The sequence below is a fragment of the Adelges cooleyi genome, unplaced genomic scaffold, assembly GCF_023614345.1.
Source record: "Adelges cooleyi isolate 19-005CV unplaced genomic scaffold, UGA_ACOO_1.1 ACOO_flye_CR_arks_rails_tigmint_CR_PRNA_30, whole genome shotgun sequence".
Lineage (NCBI taxonomy): Eukaryota > Metazoa > Arthropoda > Insecta > Hemiptera > Adelgidae > Adelges > Adelges cooleyi.
In genome coordinates, this window is record NW_026095971.1 from 6854882 (window position 1) to 6871346 (window position 16465).

The window sequence follows — 16465 nt, forward strand, 5'->3', positions numbered from 1 at the left end:
GGGAATTTAACGGGGTGAGGGAGGCGAACGATGAAAAAAAAAATGCGGCCACCGATTCCGATTCCGGCGGATATTTCTCTGAAGTTGTTCCGATCCCGGCCGGGATTAATGGGTTTTGCGCGATCGCCAAGCTAAAAGAGATAAATTAGAATAACATCCATTTCTCTCCTCTCCTGAATCTCACTATACCCGCTTTCTTAAATATGTATATTATATACGCGCTTACTTATAATATATACATGTAATGTGTTCTACGATACGGTTACAAAGGAACAAAACTAACGAACCGCAACAATCTCGATAACAGGCGCGGCGGACGTTAAATTCTGCATAGCCACCACTCCATCACAGGTCCTTCGAGGGCCCTGAATTGGGTCGGGGTGGCATGGGGAGGATCGACTGATGTCAATTGTCTAACACTCTAACCTAATCCGCTAGTAGTCGCGTTCGGTTTATAATGGGGCGATAACAATCACAAAAATAACAGAAACTAGCCGCAGCATGTGTTATATGTATGTTATATTTTACAGTTGACACGCTATTTTCTAATACTTAATAATGTTAGAATGGTTTTAGTTTTTCCTACGGCTAATCCCCAAAATTAATTTTTTCTAAATATTTCTTGACTTTTTTTTTTACCAAGTTATGAAGTGATCAGTTTTATTAGTGTAACTTTATAAATAACATTTTATCGGGATATATCAATAGAGTAAATTTGAAATGTCATTTTTCAGCTTGAAACATCTTTTGTTCATCTTTTGGAAAAACACGAAAAATCTTAAAATTAGGATTTTAAAAGCTAATTTGGGTTTAGGAACTTTAAACTATTGACTAGTTGATAACAAGTTTTGGATAACTATTTTTGAAGTATTGAAGTTTCAAGTTTAGGGCAGAAGGAAAGGTGCAATGTAGTATTATTTTTATCTGAACGCACTCCCCAACCGCACTTCCCCTCCCGTCCTAACTTTTAAACTGTTAAATTTTAATCACTCATATTTACCCCAAAAATAGAGGTTTTTTAGTTATTATTCACAAAAAATCGATTTCGACCAGTTTTAAAAATGTTTTATCATAAAATCAGACACTTAAATCAAATCCTTTAGTCTAATAAAAGGAATGGGTCATGATTTATTTAAATAAATCATTTAATAAATTATTTCTGATTTTTTTTGTAATAAACATTTTTTTTTATTCTGAAAAAAATGTATGATTTTATTTTATGCGTAAGGCATATTTTTTATTTTTTACTACTAAAATATGCAAAAATCAAATTTCACTAAGATGTTTAATTTTTTTTAAGTAATAAAACTGAAACTATTTTTTTGAAACATTTTTTTTCAGATTTTGAAAAAAGAAGTTTATAAAAAAATTTCGAGGTCGGCCCGATGACCGCGTGGTTTGACTCAGAATGTCCCATATATATGGCAAGTGGACCTTTTTATAAAACAACCCGTTGAATACCTACCTACCTATATTAGTTATTACATTATATTACTGTGTTTTTTTCGTGAAACAAAGTCAAGAGGAAACGGTAAAGAGGACCACTCGAAAGCAACCAGAATGGCACAATGGCGTTTTATACATTGTGCTTGTGCCAATCGCTGTGTGTGGGAGCGACTCGTCGCGTATCGAAGGCGATTTTCAATGAATAATGAGCCGCTTACAACACATTAATTCTGTATATTAACATCTGTAAATCTCATTCAAACACGTGTTGGTTTAACGAATTTCTATTTAATTTCATTTGTGTAATTCACCCTCATCCGTAAAAAAAAATTCAAGTACACGTACCGGGTACAATAGTATAAGTACATCGTATGCTATGTACATTGACTGACTATTAAAATCGCACTCGCCGTTCCACTAGACTTTTACAACAATTACTAAAAAAAAGAAACTCTTTCGACAATTACTAATATATTTCGAGTGTATAGAGCAAGCCTATTTGTTTTATTCGACGTTGTTATTATTTCGTTGTACGTTCTGACTCTTTTAGACCATTCAATCCAGTGCCACTGCGTTGTTAATGAAGCGGAAGCGTTCGGAAGCAAGAGTACAAATCATTGCTTTAGTGTTTTTTTTTTCTTTGGACCACCCTTCTCCCACACACAATACAATACAGCAACGATACATGAATAATTCAATCCCTTTATACATACTATATATATATCAAGGACTCCGCAAATAATATATTATTTGCAATGTGATATTCCACCCAGAACATACACACCGATTGTCTGCGGGGTCATATTTCAAACTTCAACCGCACATACACTACATCATATTATTTTATACATGTGGTGTAAGTACACAGTGTGCTCGTATATATATACAGAGTCGATTATTCGAGTGACCGCGTCATCGAGTTGTAAAGAAAGAGGGAACTTATTATTCGCCTAATACGTTGAACATTTAAAACGCATCAGCTGTATAACCCGTTACACATACAATATGTTTGTATATAAGGGTCCTGGGTTCTTTTTGCATAAGAGTTGAGTCAAAACCGAATTGGGCCTGTTTGATTCGTGTAATTTAGTACTTTAGTATCAGTTCACCGAATATTAATATTATTACCGCTTGACCAATTAGGTATTCTAAATGAACAGAATATACCTCTAGAAAATAAAAAGTGCATGTATATTATGTAATATGTTTTATTTTGAAATTAATCAAACCCTTTATTTTAACACCGCAAAAAGCGATAAAACAATTTATTTTTAAAAAATGTTCTATAATATCAATTTTACGATAAAACACATTTACTCAGCTGCTATTAATATATTTTGTAAAGCGGCATTTGATGAGTGTTGTCATTAATATAATTAAAATTAGAATACAGTTATTTTTGAAAATATAACTATTATCATAATTTATGAATGAACTAGTCGGCAAACATGGCCCACACGTTTTTAATTTTTGGATAAATCTAGATGAGTTCGTATATTATACCGTCGCTTTTAATGAGTTTGGGATTATTCTCTGATTAGAAAATAATTTGCAACTAGTACTTTACTGAAAATTGTACTTTAATTTCGACGCGAAGCTAAGAAGCTTTTTAGTTCTACAAAGATAAGTTTATTCAAACCACATTTTTATAATATTACCGACAATCAAACAGTGGGGTTTGCGCGAGAATATTCTATAAAATAGCTAAGAACGCAGTGCATTTGAAACCAGTCGTATATTAACTATAATTTATTGTATCTATTCATCCGACAGACTTAGACTTTCGGCGTCATCGTCACGTTGCGTTAGCATATACTATAATATAATAACATCATCCCGAGATTTATGATGGCCCGGTACTGTAATAATTGTCATACCAGCGACTTTAGATTATACGTTTCAGCACAAACACTGAATTATTCATCGGTTCTTGGCCGACTGCAGGTGGTGAAGTTGGCGGCCGTCGCTAGGGGGATATGTCACGTATATAGGTGCGGATTGTGGCGGCAAAGAGTTGATGACGTTGGGGAAAAAAAAATATCATATGCGCCGCCATCGCCACCGCTCAATTGATGCACAATAATAAATACGATACATTCCCTTTAGCTGCTTTATACCCTGCCTCAAGCACCACGACCAATCAAAGGGCGATTCGGATAGGCTCTAGGTATGCTTACAGCCGTATAGTAAACAAGATAAACTGTGAGGCCATAAATAAAACACACACACACAAGCACTACCAGGCTTTTAGCACAATCGATCTTGGTCCACCGCTTTTACAGAGGTGCAAAGGCGACGACGTGTGTTTGATTGGCTAAAAGGACGAAGGGAGTAAAGCGATGCGCGCGTGTGTGTGTGTGTGTGTGTATGTATGTACTATAGGAGGAGAGCTATTTCCCAAAGGACTATGATGTATTAGCGGTCCGGTTGTACACACACACACACACGAGCTTATAAAATATATATATGTATATGAAAACACTGCCGACCGGGTAGAGGTCAGGGGCCAGTGGGCACGAACCCGTGACAAATGAAGAACGATCGTTCTTCTTTCTACTTACTACTTCACTGTACAGTATATAATGTAGTGTGTGTTTGTGTGTGTGTAATTTACCCTGCTGTTTTTCGGAAAACGAGTAAATCTTATAAAACACCGACAAAAGAGACCTCCTCGCCGTCTAAGTTCTTTCCTTTTATGTTTCCTATATATGTGTAAGATCTCTCTCTCTTTTCAGCCGGTATAATTCAATTCCAATCTTTTGGCTCTCGTGTCTCGTTATTACTGTGTATATCCAAAAACGTCGCTATTCCCCGAGTGTATTACTAAATCTAAGTCAAATTGTAGTTCTCTAGATTATTTGGCAAAACTGTAACGCAGTGTGCTGTGTGTATGTCATAATTTGGTAACCGTTTATTTAAAAACTACTAAGTATAGACTAGTTTTGTTCTACTCTCTAAAGTAATTATATTAGTTATGTGTGAAATATAAATCCGCTGTCCTTGAATCCTAATAGCTGTTAGAGTAATACTAAAACAGATGTGCGCAAGTAGGGAAATCGAGTCCAAGTCAACAGTGTCGTTTTTACAGGGGAGATGTGGGGATAGCTGTTTTTATACAGTTTTCCGTATTTCTTATTATAATATTACTATTATGTCCATCTACTTTCTAGTTTTTGACATTCTATAATTTTTTTTTTATACTGGTTAAGGTGGTGATGGAGGAAGTGAGGGAACGAAGCCCTCTTGGGTCAATGAAATGTTCCCTGTGCAATGTTAAAAAACTGCCGTTCAATCATAAAAGCTAAGCTTAGATTTTAGAGGTGAGATCAAAAATGATAAAATGTTCTCGTCAATGTAAATTTTCTTAATTGTTTTAGATGATACACATAAGCACATATCACACACCTACTTTTAATTGGTAAATAACTTCGATGTGTCTTGATTAATTTTTCTAAACACTGTGATAACTGTATTAAACCTAGCAATACTTAATTATAATATCCGTCAAAATAAGCTGGTGCGATTTTTTATTTAATTTGGCAAATTAATTATTAAAATATTTTTAAATCGACTTCTATGCGAAAGAGATTAGAGTGAGTACTCAATGTATTTATAGTTCTTATTGAAGAACCATTCATACAAAAATTAGTTGGTCGGGTAAGTATGTAGAAAAAATTAATTAGCCTGGTCGCTTCCACTATTAACTTTAAAAAAAATAATTTTAAAAACCCTAGGGTTATCAATTTTACCTTGAATTAATTTTAATAAAATATATAGCATATAGACTTTGTAAGGAAACCTAAATCGACGTTAAAGTGAGGCTGCTAAATAATATGTATATAATATATTATTTTAAAGCACACAATTTAAAAATATAATATACTGGGTGACGTTGTGTTTTCCAATTGTAGATAATCAATTATTATTAATCATGTATTTATATTTTAGTTTAAGTATAACATATGTACATAGGTAAGTGCGCTGTTATATTTGTAGCTTATTATTACCAAAGTATTTTTTTTTTTTTTTATTGTTACAACATAATGTCAAACATCTCAACTAACGCTATGAATAGCTGTTGTGTACCCCGGTGAAGAATTATTATCTACACTTAGCGTATAATTGCAATTTGAGTGAATGCTCGTTTGTATTTGGTAAGTTTCTATTATCTAAGCGTTTGCTGTACAAAATAGTGGGTACATTTATGAAAAAGATGTACTATGTTTTTTTAAGACTTTTGTAGTTTTGCATAGTCATCAAACAGAAACAATCATTTAGTCGTACAATAACGACCGCGGCGGACGTTTATGTCATACATTTATTTTGTTAACGCGTTTAAAACCATAGCAAATTATCACACAATACGATTACAAGAGAATTTTATTTTTATTAAGTCTAAAACTTTTGAGTAAAAGCAGTTCTTAACCTGTATTAGAAACATTATTACCGTAAATTATTACAAATTAACAAAAGACCTAGGATATAGGTACACAATAGTTTTAACTAATTGATTCATTTTAACCTGCAAATAATTAACTAGATACTGATGAACTTGTTAATAACGTTATTAACGTTGTTAATTAACGTAGTGAAAGAAAAAAATTAGGCTCGACAACACAACACTTTAAACTACAACACAGTAAATAGTACAGCAATTAAAAGGAAATAGAAATACTGCAAATAAATACTGAAAACATGTACCACACAATTGTTATTTCAGTCAAAACTGGGAAGTGGCTTAATAAATCCCTTTAAAATCACTGTATGAAAAGTAACAAATTATAGTCTATATTTTATACTGCCAATTTTTAACGCTTGAAATGTTTTTATTCCTCTGCGTTTTTTAAAATTATTTAATTTTAAATAAAACATGTAAAATAACTAGAAACAACTAATCTTTGCAATAGTGTAATTTTAAAATCAACTTAAAAAAATTATACATACCCAAATCTTTCAAATAATTATTTAATAATGAAATGGATTATCTATTCACGTATAAAATACTTGCCTAAGTACAAGAGAACAATTTTTTTCTAAGAATACCAAAACAGACAACCCCAAATACATAGATTTTTGAAATATTATACACCTATACTACATGCAAAGAAATGTTGAAATTTTCATAAAATGTTAAAATTTACTTTTAAATTGTAGGTGCAAATTAATAAGTTACATAAATGGAAAAATCTTAATTGGAGCCTGGAGGAGATTGATAATAAATTAATAAATTTTTGAGATCATTCGACATGTTGTTATTTTAACAAAATTCCATTGAGTCGTTTTCTGTTCCTTGCTAGTTGTTCTCATTTTGGATAATACCCACTGCTCCACAGCTGGCTTGCTTCTACGACCCGCAGACTAACTGAAGCAATTTAAGTATAATGTGTAAATTATGTAATTTGCATTTGATAATCATATTTTTCTAGCCCAGTACAGATTTATAAGAACAGCCTTCTCTACGCTGTGCCATTGAAACGTCTTGACATAATTCGGTTGTAGAGGGTTGTAGATCACATTACATACAGTCATACAGAACATGTTTTGACCGTGACTGAACGTTGATCGAATTGGATAAACTGCAATGAACTATTTTTTTCCCTTTCCCCTTCTATTCTATTTCTACGTTTGAGATTTTATACTTTTATCGAATGGAAAGTTGAAGTCTTGAAGCACATAACTCATAAGCAATGTCGTCATTTTTTAAATTAGCATAGTTGTGATAAAATAACATGACTTATGATTCTATTAAGAACAGTTAACTAAGTAAAAAGTGTCTCATTGCAAGAAAAGATCCATTGTCCATTGTAATGTGCATGCACTCAAACTTAGCTCGAACACCCGACTCTAAAATCATAGACCTAACGAATTTAAACCAAGTCAGCACAGTAGAATAAGAGTTGAAAAGCGTGATGGTGTTTTCAAAGCACATGGGGTGAGAGTATCAGGCAACAAAACTAAAAAATCATTAGGTATAGACAGATTGCTAAAAATAGATCTAAATACGTAAATAAGCTAGAAAAAGAAAAGCAGATACTTATTTTTTAATACCACCTACAAGTCACAATGACTTTTTTTATACTACCTAGTCAACTTAGTTAACGGGCTTATAGTTTAATATGGTTTAAAATTGTGGTAGAGTAATTTATTCATTTAAAGTATTTATTACTTTTGCCAAATTATTTAATTTTTAAGAAAACAAGATGAATAATACATTAACGGTGATTATAATTTGTGCGTTTTATTATAACACATATGACATGACAAAAATCAGTGAACTATCATAAACTGTATAATATTTATAATTAGTTATAGTTATGTAGTGTAAGCGAGGCTAATATTATAATGATAACTTCTAATATCTGGTTCAGCTGATGTTGCTACGGTCAATCTAGACGACTGATAAGTGATAATGCTACTATACAGTTATCCTACGACGTTTAATTGTGAAGGACAATTTCTAGCCGGAGGTGGTAGAGTATATAGGATTTTCGTGGAAGGCCTGTTTTCCCAGTCACCAGGAAACCGTTCGCCCGAACTCCTGTTGCACTGCATAGACAACGTGCTGTCTGAATAGACCTGATGTAGTACTTGACTTCGCATTGGAGTCCATTCGACTCCTCGGTAGTTATCGCTGACACACTGTTCCAGGGACGTCGGTTGCCTTTCCCACCTGTCCCAAACACAAAAATATAACACTTATGCACTGTCAATCAAAGTTTATAAATCATTAGATGCTGCAGTAAAAACTACTACAGATAAAGGTAAAAACGGATAGCTTGTTAGTTCGTCCAACATTAGACTGCACATATACAAGCAGGTAAGTAGTAACTTATATCATTCAAATTTAAATGTAAAACGTCTAAACTGGAACCCACGTTTTTATTGGCTACTGTGATTAAAAGTATTGGAGGATTAATTTTAATACATTTTCTATGAAGATACCGATGAGAAATTTACTACTCACTCGTTGAGAAATTTAAAGTACGTTTTGAGATTCTGATCACTGATGGAACTCTTGCACACCTCCAGTTGGGTCTTTGGGTAATAGTACACGTAGTTAACGCACATTTCGTCGGTGATGCTAAAACCACCCAAAGTGATGTTTTGCCGATTTTCAGTACTGTAATGACACGTGGTTATCAGAGCGTCCCCCTACAAAAACAATATACATGTATATTATTATTCAACATTATGTTTAAAAGCAAACAAAATAATCCAATTTTTTTTTTATACTGTTACAAAATATTTAAGCAAAACATTAGAAAACCTTACAATACGTCGTTTATAACAGTAACATAATACAGTGAACAAGGACATCGGACTAGACAAGGCCCGACTCAGTGAGCAAATATTTTATTAACAGCAAACAAAATATTTAAAAATCGTCATTTTATTTATCATAGAACTGGCGCAAGAAACAAATTTACTATAACATACCGGCCCATAATTTAAAACGGCAGTGGCCTAATAGAATTTGCTCATCTGCCCCGTCTAATTTGTCCCCGATAATCATATAGTTTTTTCGCTATATCTAATAAACCGTATAATAATATAAATTAAGTAATTCAATTAAATATTTTGATTTTTTTCGGAATATATCTAAACTAAAAACACTCCCAATTGTATTCATACTTTTTAAATTACTTTTATATGTTTTGTTTTAATTTATTTTATTTTTCCTGCAAAATGTATTATAATTGATAATTAAATTGTTAAGTATAATGCATTGTTGTACTTATTTAAAAGTTATATTTTAAAATTGCTTTCAAAAACTTACCCGTTCGATACTTTTAAACTTAATAAGTATAAAAAAATGTGATTCATTTGACGTTATAGAGCCCGTGATTGGTCCATTAAATATTAATGAACTATATACTTTATTATTGTTTTGTGAAATTCGGCATTAGTACAATATAATATTTTTGAGAATTGAAAGATATCGTTTTTTGGGCGTTTTAGACCTAAAAGCCTGACAAAATTACGCCTACTTAAGATGATCGGATTTCAATTCTGTAAAAATATTTGAGTTTATCGGCCTCTTTTCTAGATTATTGTGGGAATCGATTTTTGATATTTCAGTTAAAATTGTATTTAAATCATATTTGAATTTATAAAATTTGTAGTATTCACTTCATTGGCTTTTTTAAGTAAACGAAATAGCTATTGACATGTCGACTTTCACAATAACCTGGAAAAAAGTTAGATCAGCTCAAACATTAGTACAAAAATAAGACTCGATTATTTTAAGTAGGCGCAATTTTGTCAGGCTATTAGGTCTAAAATGGTTTCTTTTAAGAACAAAATGGCTTTTACACGTAAAAGAATTGTATAAGTTAAAAATTATTCCCTGAACCTAATACAAAAATTATCTGAAAATAAATTAACGTGGTCGAAGTTTATTAAAACCACATTTGTCTTATATATTGCCCATATAAAACCCCTTAAAAACAGCCCGCTTTCAATTTCCTTATTTGAGAAATGAACCGTGTTATGTTTTGTACACTTCTCTTAATAAAATCAAGAGATGGAAACACCGTAACTATAATGTTTTTAACAGATCGCAGTGATTAAGTCGTCGGAACGCGTCAAGAGATGGGTACACTATTAAACAGTGTAATAATAGTAATAGCCATTAACTGCGTGTACTGTATTAAAACAAGGCTGTATCGCATTGGTTTATACAATATTAACCACATTAAATATGTATAATAATAATAATAATAATAATAATGGTTAACGGTTAGTTTATGACTATTCGGGTCGTTAAATTTGCGATGTATCTCTCACAGCATGTCTATGTACCTACCGTATTCTACTATAACTATGTATCCATTATCCAGCAGAATCACTTTGTTTAATAATTATCTCCGTTATGTCTCTTCGGTCACGCAAACTCGAGTCAAACGTTATATGGTAATCTGCGGTTGTCAAGCACCTAACCGAGTACAACCGACAACGTAATGAGTATAACGACCAATGACGATATACACAAACCATCATTACTCTACGCGATAATTAGTATTAAATGTATTAAAGGCGGCAGCGGCGACGACTAGCTTTTACGATTTGTCCGTTGGTAATACATGTTTAATTACAAGCTGCGCAGCTGCGTTTCCATGTACTTAGGCATATAGCGATCTGCCCAGTACCGCAGTGTTTCGATGGCATATTATAATTTTTTTGATTTCTGTTTGTTAGTGTACCGCGGCTATTGTTGTAATTAATTAGAAAATACTTGGCGGCCGTGCGATTGAACCGTGGCGCGAAACCTTAGGGTTCTAATATTTTTGTTTGTTATCCGTTAGGTAATGTAATTACAATTCCAACATTTGATTATTTTGTCTTGCAACCCAATCCGCGCTGCTCTCGAAGGGGCATTGTAATTGTTATCCTACACACTGTTGATCGGTCATCGCACCGATAGCGTCGCAGAACAAACGGCAAACTGATTGCAGGATATTTTGCGGTTAGGTATTGTATTATTGTACTTAAAAACCACCGATGAAATACCCACCGGCAGTACTAGAACCGGTTTGCTGAGCAATCGGATTTCCTGGAAGTGAGTACTGTAATGATCGTCCCTATTGAGTTCCGGTAGTTCCTGTCCGTCCCGCACGTGCCTCGTGTAAATCCTTGTTCCGGTCAGATGAGTGTGCAATTGCGATCCGAATATTTCAATACCCGAAGGTGGTATGCTCTACAAAACAATGCAAACGACTATTAGGCACCTTACAAAAACGCGAGTAGTGATACAATAAATTATAACGATTAATGATTTTAATCAACAAACTAATACCATCAGTCATCAAGTGTTTATTTACTCTCTTGATTGAGACAGCCTCTTCCTTACACGAAATGTTTGAAACATTTTAAAAAGTTATTCTTTCATTGATCAAGGTGACTCAAATTGTATTAAAATGTATGAAGTATACACATTTTAATATTGAAGTCATGTAAACTAGTCATGTGTATCATGTTTGGTTATAGTTTAGGTATGCCTTTAATTCGTCTGGTTTATAAATAATATATCATTTCTTATCCACAGCAAGTGACTAACTTCTATTTTATTCTAAGTGTACTTAAAAAAAACGAATTCGGTCATTCATAATGTAACAAAACTTAAATACTCTAAAAAATAAAAAAGCTCTAAACTAATATTTCAATATCTTTGCTGAAGAACTAAGTAAAGCATTAGGCTTTAGGTTGATTTGAATTTCTCTAATAAGCAAAAATTGAATAAATGTTTTATATTTTACCCATTATATATAACAAAAAAAATAGGAATAGGTATGCCGTTCACAATTAATATCCAAGTAGTGTAAATTTCAATGTATTTAATAAAACGCTTTATTATATGAGCGCCATCTATCGTTCAACCAATGAGCTAAGCATTCACACTCAATACAGACTAAATATTTAATTTAATTTCTATTGCTTATACAAAAGTTGGAATAGTTAAAATAATTTTGTATTGATAATTATTCCTAGCTACTAATGTCAGTTTAATACACAGATATATAAACATACTAGAGAGCGGACGACCAAGATTTTAATGAAATTGTGTCAGTTCACTATATGCAAAAAGGACAATATCATAATGCATTTACATTATGATATTGCCCTTTTTGCATATGGCGGACTGACACAATTTTCGGATGGTCGTCCGCTATATAGTATGTTTATATTATATCTGTGGTTTAATATAGCCTTCTACAAATCATCACCATATTATTTTTAATGAGAGTCGTAAACTTTAAAACGTTTTACAGTTGTTAATAAAATACACAAATAGACCTAGAACATTATACAAATAACTAATTTGTAACGTACTATAAATGTTTCGGTCTACCGACTACATGTCATCTTCTGAATAAACATTTATTGTACAATTTATAACAATAATGCGAGCATTTTTTAAATACTTTTGGGCCTTGGCCTGTATTTGTGTATTATTATATCGAATAATTTTAATTCAACTCCAAAAATATATTAAAACCTTTAAATATATTAAAATACTAATTAGTTTTATTGTTTGTTTATTAAGCTTACTGAATATATTATCATACTAAAAGCAGACTGACTATAATTATCATGTTAAATTAAAAAAAAAATAATACAATAAAATGGAATGCTTTAATAGTATCAATAGTTTTTATCGAGTGATACTAAGTGTCTCCAAGGGAAATAAACAGTAATAAGCAGAATAGGGCAATTAAAATGTGTTTTAACTTAAAAGAGGAATCTACAGTCTGCTTACATGCATCGAATAATATAAGCTGTAGACATATAAATTATGAATAACCTATTGAAAAATAGGTGGAAAAAATTGTTGGAATGTATTTCTTAATAAAAGTGTGTATAGAATGGGATAAACAGAAGATAATTTAATTCTTATATTTTTGAAGTATGGCGAATGCTAACAATTAATTGGCAGAACATCTAATGTTTTGTTTGTAAGGCGCTTGTGGTTATGGCCGGGAGAAGTACCTGTTTGGACTTAGTTCCAATTTTATCAAATATACCAAGCTAAACATAAAAGCAGAAGTGGAGGAACAATGGAAAGTTCCTGCCTACAAGCGTAAGGGTTGTTAAATAAAAAAAAGGTACTCACCACTGCCGTGCATTCAGCTATACAGTAACCGCTTAATGTGAAATCCGGGTGATTAGGAGGAATTGCCATTTTGTCTGTATACTCCAACCCCAATTCAATTACACCGGCATCATACTTCCTCACATTTGGCGTTATGTAAAGTCTTACGCCCGAACTATCCACTATTCCTTTAAGCGAATTATACAACTTTACTGTATATATAAAAGGTCACCTAATCTAGATCTTTAAACTGTAGACAATATTTACCCTTCCTTAAACCAGGATTGTTGTAGTGCACCTCCAACATAACGAAACCGTTAAAATCTGGACCTCCGATAGGCAAACCAGCTTCCTGCGTTAACACGGAAACACGAAATCTGCTTATTAAGACTGTACATAAAATTAGCTAACAACAGTTATAAGCACAAACTTCTGGATAAACAAACGCCGTTGCCCCCATAGCCCAGGCGGCCATGACTTTCTTGCACACTTGTGTTTTATACGGCCTCTTGTCGCCGAAGCAAGGACCGCTGTATAAAGGCATCTGGTCTCCTGCACCAGCCTCGCAGTGAAAAACTTCCATGTGATGTACAACGCCTCTGCTACTCTCCTCGATGACTGATTCAAACTAAACGCAAATAGTATAAAAAAAGGTAGAGTATTCATTAACCGAATAACATTAGTATATTAATATTATATTCGTTCAATTTCTAAATAAATTAATGTAGTCCTATGTATGTTTTAGACCATGTAAATGTAGTAAATGTTATACTTGCCCTGACAATATGATGTTTAAACGATAAATCCAGAGGAATCTTCATCACGTGACACCAGTAGGTGGTTTCTTCGGCTGGCACTTCAACCTTGTTGGCCAACACGTCGATTTTCGCAACGTTATTTGGCAACTTAACGGACGGCCTTTCTGGTTTTAACAACTGTACCCGTTGCATACCTTTAGCTCTAGCTTGCGACACCAACAGACCGTCTACTGCGAACAGCGGACCTCCGCCAACCATCCACACCAAATGAGTTGTCCCATCCTAACACAATAGATAATAACTACCGTTAAGAGTTTCAAATGTTTCTAAGCGATTCGTCGAGAAATGAAAAACATATATTTATTAAATAGCCGTTGTTTACTTCAATCAAGTAATCTCTCTGATCGTCGCAAGTGTCGAATTTTCTGGTGAACGTCAAAGCAGTAAGGCCGTTGTGGAGACGGACCACGTCAAATTCTTCGCAATCCTGTCGTTCGTCTACGGTTATTCTTCCCGTGTGATCAGACCATGTATCCTTTAAAGCCATCAATTAATTTAATTAAACATAATGCACCTAAAACATATTCTACTCAATAGTTAATTGTTTTATCATTTTATCATATGAGGTACACGTTTTAGTTTGGGTTTTCTTATTAAACAAACGACAATTATATTTTATTTTCACTATTAAAAAATAAAAATCGTACATTTCAAGTAACATACTTGGAAATAAGATATACACAACTTAAACGTACTTTAAGTGTATTAAAACTATTTCAAGTGTTTTAGTCGGTAATCAAAAAACAAAAATTACTTTTAAAACAAAAGTTGTAGTATTTCCGTTAAAGAAATTCATTATTTACATTTAATAACATAACATGATATTGTTTTTAAAATAAGAAATTAATTCGATATCCTTTCTTATATTATTTATATATATATATATATATATATATATATATATATATATATAGACTAAAAAATGTGAACATGTTTTTTTTTCTTTGGATAAGCATATTTGTCTGTTTATTGGTCACAGTTTGTTTATCTAAATTTGTAATTGTTTTCAAGTTGTATTGAATAAAATAAAATTTGTAACCATTTTTAAACGTTTTTTTTTAACGAGCAAAAGAAATGTCTTCAAAAATTGTTATATTTTTATCATTATAAAATAATTTACCTAATATTCAGACTAAAATTGAAATGAAAATCTGTTTTTTGTAAAATTTCGTCCAAAACTAATGAAAACAAGAAGAGTTTTTTAATTAACAAGTATAGATTATATTTAATATATATAAAATTTAGGATTCTGGGGTGTGATATACCACCCTGATAAATACGCCACTAAGGCAATCACACAAAAGGCCTCACCCAGGCTGTACCCTAACAGCAATTTATGAAATTTAAAAATAAATAGAATTTTATATATTCTAATAAATAAGAGAATGGGAAAAAATTATTTATTATTTGAAGGGCACAGGGGAAAAACGGTAGTAGTCACATTATGAAAATTTTAGAGTATAGCAAAAACAAAGTTCATGATTTCCCCTCCCTCTTACATAAGAACAAAAAAATCACATTAAATGCTACTCTAATAATAAATGTATTTATTTAACACGTTGACTGCCACGCCTATTTCAGTGTGTTATCCATTGACGCCACAATATTTTTTTACAACTTTAAACTTTATTTCTATTATTAGACCTCTCATGGCCCACTTAAAAATTCTACCGAGGGGAAAAAATGACCCTCATGGCAGTCAACGTGTGAAATAATATATTGACATAAATAAAAAAAAAATAATGGCATAAATTTAAAAAAAACTATTTGAAAAAAAAATTGTTCATAATGTGACTACTACTGTTTTCCCCCTGTGCCCTTCATTTATAATAATACTATAAGCCCCGTTGGGGAAAATATCTGTTCCGCTTTGACCCATCAGTGAAAAACGTTTGGCATCGCCACTATGTAATAAGTCCTAGAGTGATTATGACGGTGTTTTTTGTTTTTAAATAAATTTAGCACAAGCTTATTGCTCACCAGCATTCGGGTGTGACTTTTCCAGTCGACCCACATGAGACAGTAGTCGGCATCAGTGTGGTTGCCACGGTCGGAGAATCCCAAAGCAACCCAATCGAATGGGCTGGACACGTTTACGTGTGCCTCAAACATGACCGATTCGGCGGCACGATCCACCGTCCAGTAGAGGGTCGTGTCGCCGGTTTCGTCTAAGGGCACGGTGTACACTCTTTTGCCGGTGGCCACGGTGGCCAACCAACATACCAGCCAGGCGGCCAGTGGCACCCGCAGCGGCGGCATCGGTCCAACGGTCGGACGGCGTGCAGAGACAACACAATATTATAATGCTCAGACGACGGATGACAGCAGTGTGTCTGTCATCCAAGCGGCGGCGACGGCGGCGTCAAAGTCAAGATGTTCGACGCTCACCCGGCGTCTCGTTGACGGCGCGAGGATACTCGACTCTATCGCGTGACGTCACGCCCGAACAAAACGCCGTTACGTATGATCGGCTGAACCCCCCTCGGCCCTACTACTATGCTCCTACCCGTCCGTAGACTATTAAATAATTCCAGTCATGGTAAAGTTTAGCTTTACGCGATCCACCAGCGTCTCCTTTGTATTCAATAAACGAACATATTTTATACAGCCG

The 16465-nt window shown here is 33.3% G+C and overlaps 1 protein-coding gene across 1 annotated transcript; it reads right to left on the minus strand.

The window, feature by feature from the left end:
• Positions 1-7669: 7669 nt before the first annotated feature.
• On the minus strand, positions 7670-16166 carry LOC126838348 (dopamine beta-hydroxylase). Its single transcript, XM_050572702.1, has 9 exons — positions 15835-16166; positions 14177-14329; positions 13813-14076; positions 13467-13664; positions 13304-13388; positions 13058-13224; positions 10961-11143; positions 8411-8598; positions 7670-8116 (listed from the first exon to the last, which is right to left on the minus strand). The coding sequence occupies exons 1-9, from the start codon at positions 16111-16113 to the stop codon at positions 7870-7872; spliced, it is 1764 nt and encodes a 587-aa protein (XP_050428659.1). The 5' UTR covers positions 16114-16166; the 3' UTR covers positions 7670-7869.
• Between the last annotated feature and the right edge of the window lie 299 nt (positions 16167-16465).